The sequence below is a fragment of the Chiloscyllium punctatum genome, chromosome 2 (genome assembly GCF_047496795.1).
Source record: "Chiloscyllium punctatum isolate Juve2018m chromosome 2, sChiPun1.3, whole genome shotgun sequence".
Classification (NCBI taxonomy): Eukaryota; Metazoa; Chordata; class Chondrichthyes; order Orectolobiformes; family Hemiscylliidae; genus Chiloscyllium; species Chiloscyllium punctatum.
The window spans coordinates 96,814,468-96,834,898 of record NC_092740.1 but is presented as its reverse complement, the minus strand read 5'-3'; the positions used below and the strand labels follow the sequence as shown (position 1 = coordinate 96,834,898).

The 20,431-nt window shown below is 42.3% G+C and overlaps 1 protein-coding gene across 6 annotated transcripts in view; it reads right to left on the bottom strand.

The window, feature by feature from the left end:
* ercc6l2 (excision repair cross-complementation group 6-like 2) overlaps positions 1-18,105 on the bottom strand; it is an 87,357-nt gene extending 69,252 nt beyond the window's left edge. For 2 of the 6 annotated variants that reach the window (XM_072586055.1, XM_072586088.1), the window contains exons 1-7: positions 18,001-18,105; positions 8,518-8,597; positions 7,965-8,392; positions 5,460-5,596; positions 2,878-3,123; positions 1,492-1,653; positions 298-505 (exon numbers count right to left, since the gene is read on the bottom strand). In XM_072586055.1, coding sequence (XP_072442156.1) covers positions 298-505; positions 1,492-1,653; positions 2,878-3,123; positions 5,460-5,596; positions 7,965-8,392; positions 8,518-8,566 — 1,230 coding nt within the window. In that variant the 5' untranslated portion in view covers positions 8,567-8,597; positions 18,001-18,105. Of the gene's footprint in view, positions 1-297; positions 506-1,491; positions 1,654-2,877; positions 3,124-5,459; positions 5,597-7,964; positions 8,393-8,517; positions 8,598-13,943; positions 14,106-17,925; positions 17,966-18,000 lie in introns of those variants that run through there. The other 4 variants (XM_072586099.1, XM_072586067.1, XM_072586077.1 and 1 more) reach the window with 4 other exon arrangements.
* Positions 18,106-20,431: the final 2,326 nt, after the last annotated feature.

The window sequence follows — 20,431 nt, the reverse complement described above, 5'->3', positions numbered from 1 at the left end:
AGGGAGAGTTAAAGTAGCCGCCTGTCCAGTTTCTTTTAGCAATATGACAGCTGAATTCACATGGCACAACTGGTATTTTGTTGGAATATTTCTATACCAGAGCCAGAAGCACACTATGAATGGTCAGCAGGGAATCATCACAAAGTAGAGTTTAGGATCTTGAGCTAAGTCTAGTTCACAATGAACGTTTGTGGAACTGATATAACTTAATTTGCTACAATTCTGAGTATGAAAGGTTTGTTGGTCTTGTATTTTCAGCCAGGAATACAGAAACACTGCCAGACAGCATTTTATTACCCGATCGTTTTTCTTTGGTAGCTGATCGCTGATGAGAGCCTTAGTACGCCTCAGAAACCAAAATGACAACCGTTTTGCCAACTGTCTCATAGCCTTTCGCCCAACAGCCAGTTCTCTTTTGGTTGCTGTGTGTCTCTGACCAAATTCAATTGGATTGCAGAACTCTTCCTTAAAATGATCTCTGCTGCCAAGGCAACCTGGTATTGCCCTATAAGTACAAAGAAGTGAAGATCATTTCAACATTTCTTTCAATCTGGATGGGTACAGGAATAGGAAGGATTTAGAGGAATATGGGCCAAATGCTGGCAAACGGGACTAGATTAATTTAGGATATTGATAGGAATTGACAAGTTGGACCAAAGGGTCTGTTTCCGTGCTGTACACCTCAGCAAGATTTTGACCAACCGCAAAAGCTGTGGGTGTATATGTTTCAAAATTTTCTAACTCTACACCCGAAGTCTTGGTGGAGGACAGATGTTTTTATCTTTGATGGGCAAGAAGAAACCCATAGAACACAGCAGTAGGAGTAGGCCAATCAGCTCATCAAGCTTGCTCTGTCATTCAATCTGATCATGGCTGATCATCCACCTCCATGCCTTTTTCTCACACTACTCAATTATTCCTTTATACCATACTTAAGAGAGCACCAGCATATAACAGGATGACCATTTGCCTGAGAGATAGGTGCTGACCAGCATCGTAATGAGATCAGCAGCCAGTTAATCTGGAGCTACTGCAGGTGCAGCATAATATTCGACATTAGTTCAAAAGTGCAGGCACAAATTCAAGTGACAAAATCTCTTGGAATTCTGTCTCTTGTAAGAAGTTCCACTATTGCTTGTTAACGCAGGGTTATTCGGGCAGTCTGTAGGCCATGGGAAATTACTTACAACTACTGGCAAACAAAATGGGAACAGGTGGCTCACAGTTTTAACGCTGAAAATGCCAACACAAACTTTCTCACATGTTTCTCTGCACCAGGCAACGACCAAGGTCAAACTCTGGAGTCGTTTATCCTCCTAACAGTTGTCTTTTGGTCTGACCTATTGACACTAGGATGAAAAGTAATGCAAGCAGACTAGTCAACCACATTGTTAATGACAAACTGACATATTCCTTGCATCTACTTATGCTTAGATATTTCATCATCTGAAATAATTAGCTACCTCTGAAAGAAGTATAATTACAGCTTACCAGTCCATGACACACCAAAGTTCATACATGTTGTTCTGTAAAATGGTTCCAGTTAGGCCAATTCTAATCTTGCACTTCAATGCCTTTAAAGCCTGTGTAATCTGAGCTTTAGGATTCTTTATCTTATGAGCTTCATCCACAAACACAGCAGACCACTCAATGCTGTTTAAGAAATGAAAAATTAAGCACACATTATATTGTAATTCTCAAGGTTTACTTGGTCTCTTTGACAGCAGTATTGATAACCTGTAAGTAAGAAATTTCAGAACAATAACAATATAGTTGTGCATTGTTGCTGCAGTAAATACTTCTGCTACTGAAGTCAGATCTAATGAAATGTTCAATATTTTGCTTTCTTTCAGGACACTAAGACATGCTAAGGGGCCAACTTTTCCCAAATAAAACACATATATATGCACATTGTGTTTGCTTAACAATAACAAATTGCTCTGTGGGACACAGTTTCTGTCTTCCTCCACTTCTTTTCTCACTATACCTGTGGCCAAGAGATTTTAAAATCACTTCTTCTGTTATTGTTCATTTCAATAAATTACCAAATGTTTATATATAGATTGCCATGAATCATCAGCTTTGTCTTAATTTGAAGATGGCATCTACTCAGGATAATTAGTTCCTCAAAAAAGTGTGCAATGACACCAAGATTTAAAGCTAGATTACCTTAACTGGAAAGGCATTTTTCAGTCTTTTAGTAAGTAAGTGATAATACTCCAGGACACTTGCAGTAACTCAAATTTGTCAACGAATTGTTTAAAACATGGACTACCAGCTATTCATCATTCTCCTACCCCTTCTCTAATTTGCTTACAAACTATCAAATTCCTATTTTTTTCTCAAAGGTCTTTGACATGAATATTAATCAATTTCCTCTCCATAGGTGTTGGCTGACTGGCTGAATACTTCTAGCATTTTCTATTTTTAATCTCACATTTTACAATGCTGATCTAAATTCATTTTAATATTTCATGATAGAATTGATTACAAAGAGCTGGCAAATACAAGTACAGGCAATACCTATTGCAGTATTCATCATCAGGTAGGGACTAGGAATTACAATGCATCCTCATATCACTCAGACGGCACTGCATTCTACAACACTGCTTTTACATTGGAGTTAAAGTATTTTCTTAACAAAACAATAACTTGCAGTTATTAAAGTTTTAATTCCACTGGACTACTAAGGAAAAGGTGGTCTGTACATGCATGAATTGGACCTTGTGTGGATCAGCCTCTGCATCAAGTTCTGGAAGTAGATGGGATCTTTCAAAGCACTCTACATTTAATATGTCCAAAACTAACAACTAAATACCATAAGTAACATCTTTCAATGCAATTCAACCTTAATACATTATAATGCAATCTAATTACCAATTGATATCATCCAAACACAGGCGGACTGTTTCATAGGTTGTGAGAGCAATCTCGCACTTCTTGCGTCGAATACAACTGAGTGTATGGTCTTTTTGGTTACCATGCAAAATATAAACTCTAAAATAACCCCAGGTTTCCAATTCATCCTTCCAGTTGTACAGCACAGACAGAGGAGCAATGATGAGAAAAATCTTCAAAAGAAGCAAGAAGACTGCTTTTAGGTCCAATGTTGACAAGTTGACACTTAGTAAACAATAGGCTGATTAAGGAGAGTCATTGTATATCATGGAAAGTAAGTTTTATCTAACTAATCTGACGTTAAGAGTTTTTTTCAACAGACTCACCAACTTGATGAACAGAGGATATTCAAAGTATATAACATATATACTGACTACTTACAAAGTATAGGATAATGCATGCAAATTCAGAGACAATATTACAGCATGGGTAGCACCCTGGTTAGTAAACAGAACAACTTTGGATAAAAGTGACCTTTGTAGCTTGACAGCGACAACTGACATCTTCAGAGATCAGTGCTGGAGCCTCTTCTTTTCATTCTACATTAAAATGAGCTGGACTTGGCAAAATGAGGGGAACACAGGTTTTCAGATTATGTTACGTTACTAGTTTTGGTAAATTATGAAGAGAAAATATTGATAAATTAAATTACAGGTAGATATATAACGACGAATTGTGGATGCCGAAGATCTGAAAGCAAAACAGAAATTGCTGGCGAAACTCAGCACATCTGGCAGCAAATGTGAGAAGAAAGCAGCATTAACGTGGAGTTCAGTGACTCTTCATCAGAACTAATAGATTGCTGATACCGCCAGTTATCATGCCATATAAAAGAACAGCAATCAAATTTTTAACTAGATGGAATTTGGAATTTAGTGTTCAGATAGGACATCTTTTGAATCAATCTTTGGAAGGATATACTGGTTTTGGAGAAAGTCCAGTGATGACTGGCTAGGATAACAAAGAAAAGATGACTTGCATAAGAAAAGATACAAGGTATGTTGAGAGATTACGTAAATTTTGGCTGTACTGCCAGGGGTGCGAACGGTTAGGTGGACAGCGTTGAGGGGATGAGACAGGGAAGTTTCAGATGGTAAATCTAGAGACCGAATTTCTCTGTACAACATTTAGTCTTAACAAATGGATTCTCAATCTTGAACTTAGTTAGCTTGACAGGCTTGGTTTAGTCAAATGCAGTGCATAGAACAGATTGTAGGGTCAGGTAGGTCTGATCCCACAAGTACAGAGCAATGTTGAGAAACCTAGTGGTCTGGAGGAAAGCACACTTCCACTTCCCAGGAAATGGACTTTGAACAGATAAGGTCCAAGCACAGATCATTATGGTACCCTATTAGTCACGACAATGAGCCAATTATTCCTATGCTGTTTCTGCCAGTTAACCTATTCTCAATCCATGCTCATATTACACCTAATTTCTTATAATTTAGCTTTGTTTACTAAACTCCTGTGTCGGACTTTATCAAAAGCTTTATGAAAATCCAAATATACCACATACGCCAATTCCCCTTAACTGACTCTACTGGTAACAACCTCAAACTCTTAACAGGTTTGTAAAAGACACTTCCCCTTGACAAATCCTTGACTTCCCCTTGACTTTTTCTTGAGAATTCTTATCTAAAGATTCATTAGCCAGATCCTGCATAACAGATTCTAGTATTATGTCAGGCTAACATGTTTGACGTTATCTGGTTTCTCCCTTTTTTATTTCTTAAATAGTGGGGTTACATTGACATCCTTTCAACTGCTGGCATAGCTGCAAAATTAATACAGAATTTTGAAAGCTGATCACTAATGCATCCTGAAGCTCCCTCTCTATAGGATGAAGATCATTGAGTCCATGGGATCTGTCAACTTTCAGTCCTGTTAATTTCTTGAATACTACTTTTTAAACTAATTTCTTTCCATGCCACACTGTCATGAGACTCTTGCATCTTCTCTATCTCAGGCGGTCTTTGCCTTCTAGTGTGATGACACAAAAATTTCTTATTTGGCTTCTCTGCCATTTTTCCATTTCTTATCATAAATTCTCATATCTCTGCCCACAATGGAGCTACATTTGTCTTTACCTTTATTAAAATTAAAAAGATAAGTTAAGAAGCTTTTGCAATCCAATTTTTTCTTTCCATTTTACATTCAAATTATATTTCTCTATCAACTTCATGGTACTCCTTTGCAGAATTCGAAGGCTTGCAACTCTTCTGACAACTTTATAAAGCCTTTTTCTTTAATCTAATACTATTTTTGTTTTCTCTTATTAACCATGGCTTCCTTACCTTTCCTGTCAGGTATCGCTCCCTTAAAAGAATGTACAATATTTGAAAGCCAATCATTAATTATTTAAAAAAAACTGATCTTGCTATGAACCTGGAGCTTCTGGCCCCGAGATAGAGCTGTCACCACTGCATCACAAGACCTGCTAGCTAATATTAATAGTGAATAAATATTGTTAATGGTAAGTTATTTTAAGGTTCAATGAACAATTTTCCAGCATTAAAACAAAACATCACATTTCTGGTAAAGGAAGATTTGCAAAAAGATACAGGCCAAAAAGGATTACTTTGTCATCATGTCTTTTCAATTCCTTTCTCATGGTCTTCAGGACAAACTTAGGCATGTTATTCTCAATATCCTCGCTGGTTCCTGTTTTATGAAGTACAGCTGCTAGAAAGGAAATAACCTGTGAAAAGCATCATTAACAGATTAGTTTGTTTCATAGCTTCCTCACATTTCCTCTTCGGTATTCATTAAGCTCATCTCTGCAAAGTTTCATTTTTGTGTTTCTCAATTAAATCCAGCTCAAATAATGGCCAAGACACTTTATTCACAAGACAAATGAGCACCTCATACATCTTATGGCTCTGAACTCACTTTCTTTGCACTAAATCACTTTGTACTAACTTGAAAGTTGACAGCTTCTGCATAATTTCTGCATCACTCTGTATAATGGTCTTATAGTCTAAGTGCTTTCAGTTGCTGGAAACACCATATGTAAAGCCATACCGTTAACACCATATGTAAAGCCATTCTACACACCACTGCAAGCCAGGAACAACCTCTCACACAGTTGTTTTAAGTGTCTACATTCAGCCCTGAAGAAGGGTTACACCCAAAATGTTGACTTCTCCACTTCCTGATGATGCCTGGCTTGCTGTGCTCTTCCAGCCTCCTGTTTGCCTATCTTAGATTCAGAACAAAAACAAAAGAAAACCTACACCCTGCATTGTGGACAAGGCAGATGGTGAAAAGGCCAGTCCTTTTTCCAGCTGACTGATACAGGAGACTACATTATTAGTCCAAACAAACCTGGGCACACATTGCAATAAGACTCATATACGAGAACGCTCATGATTGCATGCATCATTTCCACTCAACAGCTCTCATCTGCCTCACCCTCCTGAATGAGGATTGGATGGGTTGAGCTATAGGGAGAGGCTGAACAGACTGAGCTATTTTTTCTGGAGCATCAGTGGCTGAGGGGTGATGTTATAGAGGTTTATAAAATCATGAGGGATATGGATAGTGTGAAAAGACAAGGATTTTCCCCCAGGCTGGGAGAGGCCAAAACTAGAGGACATTGGTTTAATGTGAGAGGGGAAAGGTTTAAAAGAGACAAAAGGGCCACTTTTTCATGTTGGGGGGGGGGGGGGGGGGGGTTAGGTAGTTGCTTATACAGAATGAGCTGTCAGAAGTGGAGGAGGCTGGCACAAGTATAACATTTAAAAGGCATCTGGATGGATATACGAATAGGAAGGGTTTAAAGGGGTATGAGCCAAATGCTGGCAAATGGGACTAGATTTATTTAGGCTCTGTTCTGCATGGACGAGTTGGACAGAAGGGTCTGTTTTCATGCTATACAGCTCAATGACTGATTAAATATATCCTGCACAACATTTCAGGGAAGTCAAACTATTTCAATTGTAGAATCCTCAAGGAAGTGTCAAATGTTTGCTCTAGCAAAGCAATTGTGCTGTTGAGAATATCAAATAGTAAAATGCATCCTGAAGGCCCAGAACTTACTTTCTTTGCTGCACTTGTGCTACACCCTTATGCTCCACGTAACTAGCCTAAGGCAAACTATCCACAATCAATTTAATGTTACACAAGACCAAAAGACATAGGAGAAGAAGTAATTTGTTTGTCCCATTGTGTCTGCTCCGTCATTCAATAAAGTCATGGCTCATCTGATAATCCTCAGTTAAGACTTTCCTGCTTTTTCGCCATAACCATTGATTCACTTATGGAATAAAAATCTGTCTCTCTCTTTGAGTATTCTTAATGACACAGCTTTGACAGCCCTTTGCAGTAAAGAATTCCACAGATTCATCAACCTTTGAGAGTGACTTCTTATACTGAGATGTTCCCTCTAGTTTTCCACTCCTAAAAGAGGAAACAGCCTCTCCGCATCTACCCCTAAGAATCATTATTGTTTCAATAAGGTTAACCTTCATTCTTCTCAACTATGGCAAGTATAGGCCAACCTACTCAACCTTTCAACATAAAACAGTCCCTTCAAACCCTGGATTGCCTCCAATGCTGGTACATCTTTGTTTAGATAAGGGGACCAAAACTGTTCACAGTAGTCCAGCTATGGACTAACAAGTGCCCTGTATATTTTTAGCAAGGCCTCCTTATATTTACATTCCATTCCCTTCAAAATAAGACCAATATTCTATTTGCCTTCCCTATTACCTGTTTCATAATTTCAAAAGTTACATACTCCATAATATTTCATTAGTTATTTTTTGATTTAACAATGTCTCAACACTGATTTTACTCCTTTGTTATCAGAGTCTGCTCACTTTTCCTTGTTCTGTCCAATTTTTCCCACCATGAAATAAATTTTTCATGCAGAAATAATCAAAGGAGTTGTCTTCTAGTGTTGACAAAACTGAAATTCTCAGAAAAGGTAATGCTGTCACAGTTTGCTTTTGTTCCAGAAAAGCTTTAACAATGCAAACAAGATAATAAAACAATTTGACTTTGAGCTATACTGTGATGAGCTGAAGACTAAGCACAAAGCTGGCAAGTCATATTCATAAGATTACCTGAACAGTTTTTCCAAGCCCCATGTCATCACCAAGGATACATCCTCTGCCACATGAATAATGCCTAAAAATGAACTTTACTCCATCTCTTTGATAATCTCGCAAGTATCTATTTATAGTATATGGCACACATATACTGTCTTCAGACAATTTCAAAGAGATCTTGGGGCCTGGTGCCTTTTTGTCACGAAAGAAGGGCTTCTCCAGGTCATCATCATCAAATATAAAACCTTTCCAACATTCACGGTTGCTTTTCCTTTTTAGTGTGTTCAGTGCCACAGTATCAGTAGCTTCATTAAAGTTGGAAAATCTTACAACTGCCATAGTTTTGCCATCTTCATTTGTGGATATTGATTTTATCGTAGCCTCATGTAGCTTATCATCTCCAGAAAAAGGGGCAAAAACCCGATCACCAACGAACCAGTTTTCTGAAAACAAAGTAATCCACAACATAAGCAAATGAGAGCAAAATGTCAGAAATTGTAGCCAGCGCAATCAGAAGCAAATTGCAAACAAAATTGTTTTTCAACTATTTAAGGGTTGTCATGCATACCTGCTCCTGTACCAATATTTGATTCAGAAGTTGAGGCACTTAGCTCCATTTGTGAAAGGATCTTTCAATGTGTTTCAAATCTGAGAAAAATAAAAATAGCCAAAACCTTGAATTTCATAAAATTTGACTTATGTCGAATAAAATCCTTTTCTCTCTGCTGTTACCACACACTCTGCCAATGATCTCACTAACCCATGACACCAGTTCCCTCAAATTCATGGCCTGTCCAACCCCCACTGTATGGAAGCTTTATAATTTTAAGAATTCCATTTTGTTTTTGTGTGCAGCCCTTCTTTATCAGCTATCATCTGCACAATTAGGAGGTTTGGAATGGGAATGGTCATTTATGTATACTACTACAGCAGCACACAGAACACTGGTTCCTCAGGTCTCTTTGCATATAAACGAGGAGTAGAAGGGCCTGTGTGCTTCTTATGCCATTCAAAATATCACGGCTAATCCTTTATCTCAATACTATATTCCCACTTCCTCCCTATACCTCTTGATGCATTCGAAACCTAAAAACAAATCTTATTTGTTCAAAGTTGAATCAGAACATTGAGTCAAAGTTTTTACAGCATGAAAAGAGGCCTTTCAGCCAATCACGTCAAGGCTGAACATCGAGCATCTACTTATTCATAGAACGTAACAGCACAGAACTGGCCCTTCAGCCCTTGATGTTGCGCTGATCTGTGAACTAGTCTAAGCCCATCCCCTACACTATCCCATCATCATCCACATGCGTATCCAAGGATTGTTTAAATCTCCCTAATGTGGCTGAGTTAACTACATTGGCAGGTAGGGCATTCCACGTCCTTACCACTCTGAGTAAAGAGCCTGCCTCTGACATCTGTCTTAAATCTATCACCCCTCAATTTGTAGCTATGCCCCATCGTACAATCTGACGTCATCCTCCTAGGAAAAAGACTTTCACTCTCTACCCTATCTAATCCTCTGATCATCTTGTATGTCTCTATCAAATCTCCTCTTCGCCTTCTTCTCTCCGATGAGAACAGACACAAGTCTCTCAGCCTTTCTTCATAAGACCTTCCCTCCAGACCAGGCAACATCCTGGTAAAGCTGCTCTGCATCTTTTCCAGTGCTTCCACATCCTTCCTATAATGGAGCAACCAGAACTGTACGCAAATTTCAAGTGCAGCCACACTAGCGTTTTGTATAGTTGCAGCAGGACACTACGACTCCGGAACTTAATCCCTCTACCAGTAAAACCAAACAAACACAGTGTATGCCTTTTTAACAGCGCTATCAACTTGGGTGGCAAATTTTAGGGATCTATGTACATGGACTCCAAGATCCCTCTGCACATCCACACTACCAAGAATCTTTCCACTGACCCAGTACTCTGCCTTCCAGTTATTCTTAATAAAGCGAATCACCATACATATCTGCATTGAACTCCATCTGCCACCTCCCTGCCCTATTCTGCAGTTTCTCCAAATCCCCCTGCAACATTCTTCCACACTTCAGTGTCATCTGCAAACTTACTGACCCACCCATCTCTGCCTGCGTCCAAGTCATTTATAAAAATGACAAACAGCAGTGGTCCCTAAACAGATGCTTGTGGCACACCACTAGTAACTGGACTCAAGACTGAATATTTTCCATAAACCACCACTCGCTGCCTTCTTGCAGAAAGCCAGTTTCCAATCCAAACCTCTAAATCACTCTCAGTGCCATGCCTCTGCATTTTCTCCATCAGCCTACCATGTGGAATCTTATCAAAGGTTTTACTGAAATCCATGTACACCACATCAACTGCCCTACCCTCATCCACATGCTTAGTCACCTTCTCAAAAAATTCAATGAGGTTTGTGAAACATGACCTGCCCTTGACGAAACCATGTTGACTATCTGCATCAAATTGTTGCTTGCTAGATGATTATAAATCCTATCTCTTATAATTCTTTCCAAAACGTTTCTTACAATAGACATAAGGCTCACTGTGCTATAATTACCTGGGTCATCTCTACGGCCCTTCTTGACCAAGGGCACAACATTTGCAATCCTCCATCCTCTGGTATGAAACCTATAGACATTGACGACTCAAAGATCAAAGCCAAAGGCTCCAACACCTCCTCCCCAGCATCCCAGAGAATCCTCGGATAAATTCCATCTAGTGCAGGGGAAGTGTCTACCTTCACTCTTTCTAGAATTGATAACACTTGTTCCTTATTAACCTCAATCCTTTCTAGTCTAACTCGTTTCTCATTTTTCTCCTCTACAATATTCTCTTTTTTCCAAGTGAAAACAGATGAGAAATATTCGTTTAGCACCTCAGCGATCTCCACAGGGTCCCCACTCAACTTCCCACTTCTGTCCTTGACTGGCCCTATTCCTCACATACCTATAGAAAGCTTTAGGATTCTCCTTAATTCTCCCTGCTAAAGACTGCTCATGTCCTCTCCTTGCTCTTCTTAACTCTCTCTTTAAATCCTTCCTAGCTAATCTGTAATTCTCCATCGACTCATCTGAACCATCTCACCTCACCATCACATAAGACACCTGCTTCTGCTTAACAAGAGATGCAATTTTTATAGTAAACCACGGTTCCCTTACCTTATCGCTTCCTCCCTGCCTGACAGGGACATACCTATTAAGGACACGCAATATCCGTTCCTTAAACCAGCTCCACATTTTGACTATCCCTATCCCCTGCATTTTGCTACCCCATTCTATGCATCTTAAGCCTTGTCTAATCGCATTATAATTGCCCTTGCCCCATTGATAACTCTTGCCTTGCATGTATCTATGAGCTTCGAAATCAGGATCTGCCTGAACTGCTGTGCTCTTCCAGCATCACTAATCCAGAATCTGGTTTCCAGCATCTGCAGTCATTGTTTTTACCTTGCATGTACCTATCCCTTTCCATCGCTAAACTAAACGTAACTGAATTATGGTCACTCTCTCCAAAATACTCACCTACCACTAAATCAAACACCCTGGCCTGTTCATTACCAAGTACCACATCCAGTGTGGCCTCCCCCCTTGTCGGCCCTTCGGCATACTGTGTCACATATTGGATGGATCAATTTTTGTCCAATGTACTAGAGTTATAGCATTTCCAGTCAATGTTGGGGAACTTAAAAACCCCCATAATGACCACCCTATTTTTGACATTCTTATCTGGAATTGTTTTGCCGATCCTCTCCTCCACATCCCTGGAACTCTGCGGAGACCTATCAAAAACTCCCAGCAGTGTGACCTCTCCTCTCCTGTCTCTACTCTGAGTCCATACTATTTTAGTAGAAAGGTCCTTGTCAAAGGTTCTTTCAGCCACAATTATCCTTGACTAACAAGGCCACACCTCCCCTTCTTTTACCGCTTTCCCTGTTCTTAATGAAAGATCTAAACCCTGGAACTTGCAACATCCATTTTTCAACTACTCTACGTAGCCAACAAAGAGACAGGCATAGCTGGGACCCATACGTGTGCCCATGGCTACCCCTTTGGTCTGGAGGGAGTGGGAGGATTCAAAGGAGAAATTGTTAAGGGTGAGGACCAGTTTGGCCAAACGAATGAGAGTGTCGGTGGAATGGTACTGTTGGGAATGTCTGGAGAGGAAAAAACGGAGGGATTGGAGGCCCTAGTCATGGCGGATGGAGGTGTAGAGGGATTGGATATCCACGGTGAAGATGAGGCATTGGGGGCCTGGGAAATGGAAGTCTTGGAGGAGGTGGAGGGCATGGGTGGTGTCTCGAATGTATGTGGGGAGTTCCTGGACTGGGGGGGGGATAGGACAGTGTCGAGATAGGTAGAGATGAGTTCAGTGGGGCAGGAGCATGCTGAGACAATGGGTCGGCCAGGGTGGTCAGGCTTGTGGATCTTGGGAAGGAGGTAGAACTGGGCAGTGCGGGGTTCCCGGACTATGAGGTTGGAAGCTGTGGGTGGGAGATCTCCTGAGGGGATGAGGTTCTGTATGGTCTGGGAGATGATGGTTTGGTGATGGGGGGGGGGGGTGGGGTCATGGTCGAGGGGACATTAGGAAGAGGTGTCCTCGAGTTGACATTTGGCTTCAGCGGTGTAGAGGTCAGTGCGCCAGACTACCACTGCGCCCCCTTTATCCGCTGGCTTGATGGTGAGGTTGGGATTGGAGCAGAGGGATTGGAGGGCTGCGCGTTGTGAGGGTGAGTGGTTGGAGTGGGGGAGGGAGGTAGACAGGTTGAGGAGGTTAATGTCCCGGCAGCAGTTGGAAATGAAGAGGTCGAGGGCAGGTTTGTTTCACAACATGGTTGAAGAGCTTCAGAGCAGAGGAAATGACCTGGGAGTTGCAGTGGGAGAGGGACTCCCTGAGATTCTTGTAGAGAGAGGAGGAAAACTTCTTCAAGGCAGGCATCCTTGCAAGAAGATTTGCAGTAGGGTTAAAATCAACGAGGTAAAAACAATGACTGCAGATGCTGGGAACCAGATTCTGGATTAGTGGTGCTGGAAGAGCACAGCAGTTCAGGCGGCATCCAAGTAGCTCTTCAACCATGTCGTGAAACAAACTCGCTACCACAGCCACATTTGCTTCCTCAGTGCCTGCCTCCGTAACCAACTCATCCCACACGGACTCCGGACCACCTTTAAACCAGCAGAGTTTGGACCCGAACAGGACAAACAGTACAGACTACAGATTCAAAAACACCAGCAACAGTTCTCCTTAAAGATCCTCCGCTCCACGCTTGCAGCAATGCGCCAGCACCTAACCTCTGTCCAGTCAGCCCTGCCTCAGCTGAGGGCCACACTCTCTCAGAATTGCAAAGGACCCACTCTGTACTACATCCTCAGGAGAATTCATACTCTCAACAAACAGTATTTCAATTCCACCTCAAACATCAAAAACTGTAAGTACAACAAACTTTTATCCACCCACCTCCATAACCAGCGCTCCTCAAACATTCCAGAAGATTCCCCTGGCCTTGGAACCTATTCCACCATTAGCCATGCGGCTGATGCAGCTACCACCCCCACGCTGATTGATGATGTCACTTCTGCCCCCATCATGTCCACTCCCACAACCACTTCCACCCCTCACAATTCCTCATGCATCACACCTGGCATCACTTCTGCCCTTCACATCATCGCTGATGCCACATGCTCAGTGACTTCCGCCACCCCTACTGCTGTGGTCACCACCACTTCCACCCCCACCAGCGCCACTCACCTGCATTCTGCTGACATGCCCCCCACAGAATCCACTGTCACTATCCCCACCCCCCAGAACCCCAAGGGGAACACTACCCCTGCTCATGCCTCCACCCCCATTCCCCCCCACCATCACACCCACTCCAGTTACAGGTTCCACCCCCACTCCCAGCTCCACACCCACACCAGATCCCAGCTCCCAGCCCTGCCGAGTTTTCACCATCCCTCCCAGACCTCCCCCTCACTGAGGATGAACGATCAGTCCTCAGCAAAGGACTCACCTTCATCCCCCTCCGTCCACGCATCAATGAATTTAATACACGCCGTGATGTCGAACAATTCTTCCGTTGCCTCCGCCTCTGAGCTTACTTTCACAATCAGGACTCCCGCCCACCTTCCGAGGACCCCATTGCCCACCTCCAACACACTGCATCCACCTGGACACCCCGCGCTGGCCTATTACCTGCCCTCGACCTCTTCATTTTCAACTGCCGCCGGGACATTAACCGCCTCAACCTGTCTACCTCCCTCCCCCACTCCAACCTCTCACCCTCACAACGCGCAGCCCTCCAATCCCTCTGCTCCAATCCCAACCTCACCATCAAGCCAGCGGATAAAGGGGGCGCAGTGGTAGTCTGGCGCACTGACCTCTACACCGCTGAAGCCAAACGTCAACTCGAGGACACCTCTTCCTAATGTCCCCTCGACCATGACCCCACCCCCCCATCACCAAACCATCATCTCCCAGACCATACAGAACCTCATCACCTCAGGAGATCTCCCACCCACAGCTTTCAACCTCATAGTGCGGGAACCCCGCACTGCCCGGTTCTACCTCCTTCCCAAGATCCACAAGCCTGACCACCCTGGCCGACCCATTGTCTCAGCATGCTCCTGCCCCACTGAACTCATCTCTACCTACCTTGACACTGTCCTATCCCCCCTAGTCCAGGACCTCCCCACATATGTTCGAGACACCACCCACGCCCTCCACCTCCTCCAAGACTTCCGTTTCCCAGGCCCCCAATGCCTCATCTTCACCATGGATATCCCACCTCCATCCGCCATGCCCAGGGCCTCCAATCCCTCCGTTTTTTCCTCTCCAGATGTCCCCAACAGTACCATTCCACCGACACTCTCATTCGTTTGGCCGAACTGGTCCTCACCCTGAACAATTTCTCCTTTGAATCCTCCCACTTCCTCCAGACCAAAGGGGTAGCCATGGGCACACGTATGGGCCCCAGCTATGCCTGTCTCTTTGTTGGCTACGTAGAGCAGTTGAAAATGGAAGCTACTTGGATGCTGCCTGAACTGCTGTGCTCTTCCAGCACCACTAATCCAGAATCTGGTTTCCAGCATCTGCAGTCATTGTTTTTACCTGCAACATCCATTGTTGACCCTACTCTATCCATGTCTCTAAAATGGCCACAACATCGAAGTCCCAGGTACCTATCCATGCTGCAAGCTCACCTACCTTATTTCAGATACTAGAAATAGACACACTTCAAATCAGCTTGCTGTTTGCCAGCACATTCCTGTGACCGTGAAATCCTGTCCATGCCCTTCTAACTCTCATCCTCCTGCCCACTGGAGCTACACCTCAGGTTCCCATCCCCCTGCTGAGCTAGATTAAACCCACTCTAATCCCATTTTCCAGTACTTAGATTATAGCTTTGTATGCAATGGGGTTTCAACTATTCATCTAAATATACATGGAAATATAGAAAGAGAGCCAACAACCAGCATCATGTTTTATAAACAAACATTCAATATTAAGACCAAAACAACTCAAAACATCAGACTTTAAGATCCTTTTAGAATCATAAAATCATAGAAACCTAAAGCGCTTGAAGATCATTCTGCTAATCGTAGCTGTACTAACACTTCAGAAACAGCAGTCATGTTTAGTACTGTATCTCCACACTTTCTGCCTCTAAGTTTCTCAAGTTCAACTTCTTTTCAAAATGATTAATAAAATTGCTCCCATCTTTCTAAGGTGGCACATTCTAAATCTTGAGAAGAACCCAAGTGAAAATATTCCCATTCCTCTCTCCTTTAGATTCTTATCCCAATAATTTAGGATCTGTGACCTCTAGTTGCTGACCACTCAGGAAAGCTATATACCTTTTTGACTAATGTATTATTTTACTCTGCCACTATTAGGCATTTATGCATACTGTATAGATAACAAGACTGTGCTCCCAAAGTACATTTCAAATTTCTGTGCAATGAACTCCTTCTGGCCATAACACCATTCTGTCCATGTCATTCTATTCCCTATCCTCATCATGATCTACTACTTTGCCAACTGTCGCATAATCTGCAAATTCACTGAATGCTCCTCACAACCAAGTATAGGCAATTCAAATTAGATCTAAGAATAAACGGACTCAAAACTGACAATTTGGGAACACCACTGTAAACTAGATCACAATAATCCATTCATTACCACCTTGCTTTCTGTCTCTGATCAATTTGGTATCCACATGGCCATACTATCCTTAAATGTATAGACTTCCATCTTCTTAATCAGCCACCTTCAACAAATATTTGACAAACTGCCATAGGAGTTCAAATATGTTAACAACTATTGCACTACACTGATCAACTCTTTTTGTTAAATAATTAAATCAAGTTAATCAGACACAAGTTAACATTAACAAATCTAGATCTCGGTCCCGCCACTCTAACCTGTTCCTCGCCTTCCCAAGCCATATACCACAGTCAGTATGAATAGGCAACACCCCCTCCACTATAATCTTCAACACCAGTGCCATGCAAGGCTGCACACTCAGCCCCCTGCTATATTCCTTTTATATTCACACCTATATGGCCAACTGCCATCCCAACTTTGTAGGTCAGATCTCAAACAACAATGTGACAGAATATAAGAAACAATCTGAGTGCTTAGTGGCACAGTGTAACGACAACAACAATCTCTGCATCAAGGTCAGCAAAACAGTGAAACTGGTCACTGACGTCAGTAAGTGGAATGAAGGCCACACTCCTTGTGCTAAAGTGGAGATGGTAGAGAGCGTCAAGTTTCTGGGAGTGATGATCAGCAATCTGTCTTCATTCACCCACATAAACGAGACAGTTAAGAAAGCACAAAAACACCCCTACTTCCTCAGGAGGCTAAGGAAATTCAGCAAATACATAAAGACTCTTGGAAAAAGTGAGGACTGCAGATGCTGGAGATCAGAGCTTAAAAATGTGTTGCTGGAAAAGCGCAGGTCAGGCAGCATCAAAGGAGCAGGAGAATCAACGTTTCGGGCATAAGCCCTTCTTCAGGAAACAGAAAGTGCATAAAGACTTTTACCAACTTTTATAGATGTACCATAGCATTGTATGGCAACTGCTCTTCCTAAAACCACAAGAAACTACATAGTGTTGTGTACACCTTCCAATCCATCACACAAATCAGCCTTCCATCCACTGACTGCATCTCTACTTCCCGCTACCTTGGGAAAGCAACCAACATAATCAAAGACTCTACCCCACCGAAGTTATACTCTCTTCCATCAGGCTGAATATATAAAAGTTGGAATATACGTATGAATAGATTCAAGAACAGCTTCTTACCCAGTTATCAGACTTTAGACCAAACCCCTCAAATGTTAATTTTGATCTCTCTCTCTGCACCTTCTCTGCAGCCATATATTCTGCACTCTGTTCTGCTACCCTATATCTCAGTACATGACAGCAATAAATCAAATTCAAATCTGTACTGTTTATGGGTGTTTGTTATGCACAGCTTTGCTTCTTTCATCAGCTTTCAAGCACTTTTTAAAACATCCTGTGGTTGTGAAAAGCAAATCTTTCACACGTTCTAACCAGCCTCTCATTATTCCTTTCCCTCCTTAACTTCCAATCTTCGCCCTTATTCTTTCCCCAGTGCATCTCCACACCTCCTTAGTTATTTTATCCTTCTTTTACACTGCATCCCGAATCCTGTGAACACCGTATCTGGGAAATTAAATCATTACTTCAACTCCTCTTTATCTTACTGTCAAAGCTTGAGTTACAGAACGGGCCAAGATCACTGAACGCACTCCAACAACTCTTTCCCCCCTCCTTCACTAATTTATTGAACGCAATCTTGCACACAGTGGTTTAGATTACTGACTACCCCTGGGGGGGGGGGGTGTAAACTAACAGGACATAAGGACCAATGAATAAGACAGTGTTAAGGCTTTGCCCCATCGATTTTCTATCCGATCACTGACAACACCCCCAGAAGGGAACGGAGGGCACTTCACTCACCAGCGGTTATCGGTATCACAGCCACATTAACCCCATCCCCGTCTCCCACACACACACACACACACACACACCTACCAACAGCTCCAACCGCCTCCCAGTCACCTTCCACCCGGAAGTGGTTTCGACAATGACATGATCATGTGACGGGCGCTGCCTGTCCCAGTAACGGCTGCCTCCGAGGAGGTGCGGTTAACTGTCTCGTGACGTTTCCGAGGCGGGAGGTAGGAGCAGTCTGAAAGATGAGTTATTCTCTCAACAAGCTTCTTTTCTGAGTTTTTTCTTTTAATCAGCCCATGGCAACGATGTCATTTACGACATGCCTTGAAGTAAGTGGGACTTGAGAATAGGCCTTCTGGTCCAAAGGTAGGGACGATACCACTGCACCACAACAGCTCCCCCCCCCCCCCCCCTTCTTTATGTACACTTAAGAAACCCAGCTCAACCTTGCCGCTTTACACTGCCCACTGCGCAATACCCAGTACTGGGTACTAACATTATCAATTAGGAGCAGGAGAACTGGTCCTTTTTGCCTAACCTGCCATCAAAGTCTGACTGGTTTTGAAACACTTCTCCTACCCCTATGATATTATATTCACTTTTGCATCTTTTAATGTTGAGAAATTCCTTCCAGTTAAATATGGGAAGACTGAAACTTTCAGAACAAAAGCAAAATGCTATGGATGCAGAAAATCTGAAACAAATACAAAATTCTAGAAAAACCCAGCAAGTGATTAGGTAACTTACTATGTGGAAACAGGCCCTTCAGCCCAACAAGTTCACACCAACCCACCGAAGTGCAACCCACCCAGACCCATTCCCGTAACACCACGGGCAATTTAACACGGCCAATTCACCTAACCCACACATTTTTGGACTGTGGGAGGAAACCCAAGCACCCGCAGGAAACCCACACAGACAGGGGGAGAATGTGCAAAGTCCACAGTCAGTCGCCTGAGGTGGGAATTGAACCTGGGTCTCTGGTGCTCTGAGGCAGCAGTGCTAACCATTGTGGCACCCAAAGTCTGGCAGCATCTGTGGTAAGAAATCAGAATGAATATTTTGAGTCTGATCTGACTTCAGAATTTAAAGGTTGGAGGTTCTATTGTTCTTTATTTGTTACTGAAACATTATAACCTGCCAAAAACTTTCCACATTAGCTACAAATGACTCTATCTTTCTTTGGGAATTGTCTCATGCTAAATCAACAACAGCTTATATTGAGTGTTAATGTAATAAAACAGACAAAAAATGCATCATAGGAGCATTATAAGTCAAAATACAACACCAAAACAGAAATTGAAATAATAACTCAGATGACGAAAAGTGTTGTTCAAGATGTTTTAAGATCTTAGGGAAGGTGATGGTGAAGTTTTGATGTCACTGGACTAGTAATCCAAATAGAGTCATGAAGATGTGTGGCACAAAATAGACTCTTCAGTCTAACTCATCCATGCCGACCAGATATCCTGAATCAATCTAGTCCCATTTGGCCCATATTTCCCTAAGTCTTTCCTATTCATGTGCTCGACCAAGGCAATCAAAAAGAACACCTTCTTCACTATCTTATAGTGACTCCACTTTCAACAAACTATGAACCTGTACTCCAAAGTCTCTTTGTTTGACAACATTCTCCGGGACCTTAACATTAAGTATATAAGTCCTGCTGTGATTTGCCCTACCAAAATGCAGCACCTCACGTTTATCAAAATTGAACTCCGCCTGCCACTCCTCTCTGCCCACCTGACCAAGGTTCCATTGTACTCTGAGGAAACATTCTTTGCTGTCCAATACATCACTAGTTTTGGTGTTGTCTGCAGACTTACTAACCATACTTCCTATGTTCACATGTGAATCCTGTCCAAGTTCATACTCTAGTGACATGGGTTCCAATCCCACCATGACAGCTGGTAGAATTTTAAAAGGGCAAAGCAGATCAGCCATAATATCATGGAGGAGCAATTCCTGAAGTGTGTACAGGATGGCTTTCTAGATCAATACTTTGAGGAACCAACTCGCAAACATGCCATCCCCTACTGTGTATAGTATAATGAGAAAGGAATTATTGGTATTTCAGCTATATGCCCTTGGGATAAGTGACTATTTTACGGTAGAATTCCCCATCAAGATGGAGAGTGATGTAGTTGATTTTGAGACTAAGGTCCTGAATATAAATGGCAGAAACTATGATAGTATTAGGCATGAGTTCGCTCAGATAATTTGAGAAGCGTTACTCAAACGGATGATAGTGGCTTGCCAAATGTTCTAAAGAGCACAAGGGTAAAATGCAACAATTTTTCATTCTTGTCTGGCACAAAAGTGAAATAGGAAAGGTGACCAAACCATGGCTTCCAAGGGAAATTAGAGCTAGTATTAGATCCAGAGAATACTCATACAAATTGTCCAGGAAAAAAGTGAAGAGTGGGGACAGTTTAGAATTTAGCAAAGGAAGACAAAGGAATTGATTAAGGGTAAATAGGGTATAAAAGTAAGCTTGCATGGAACATAG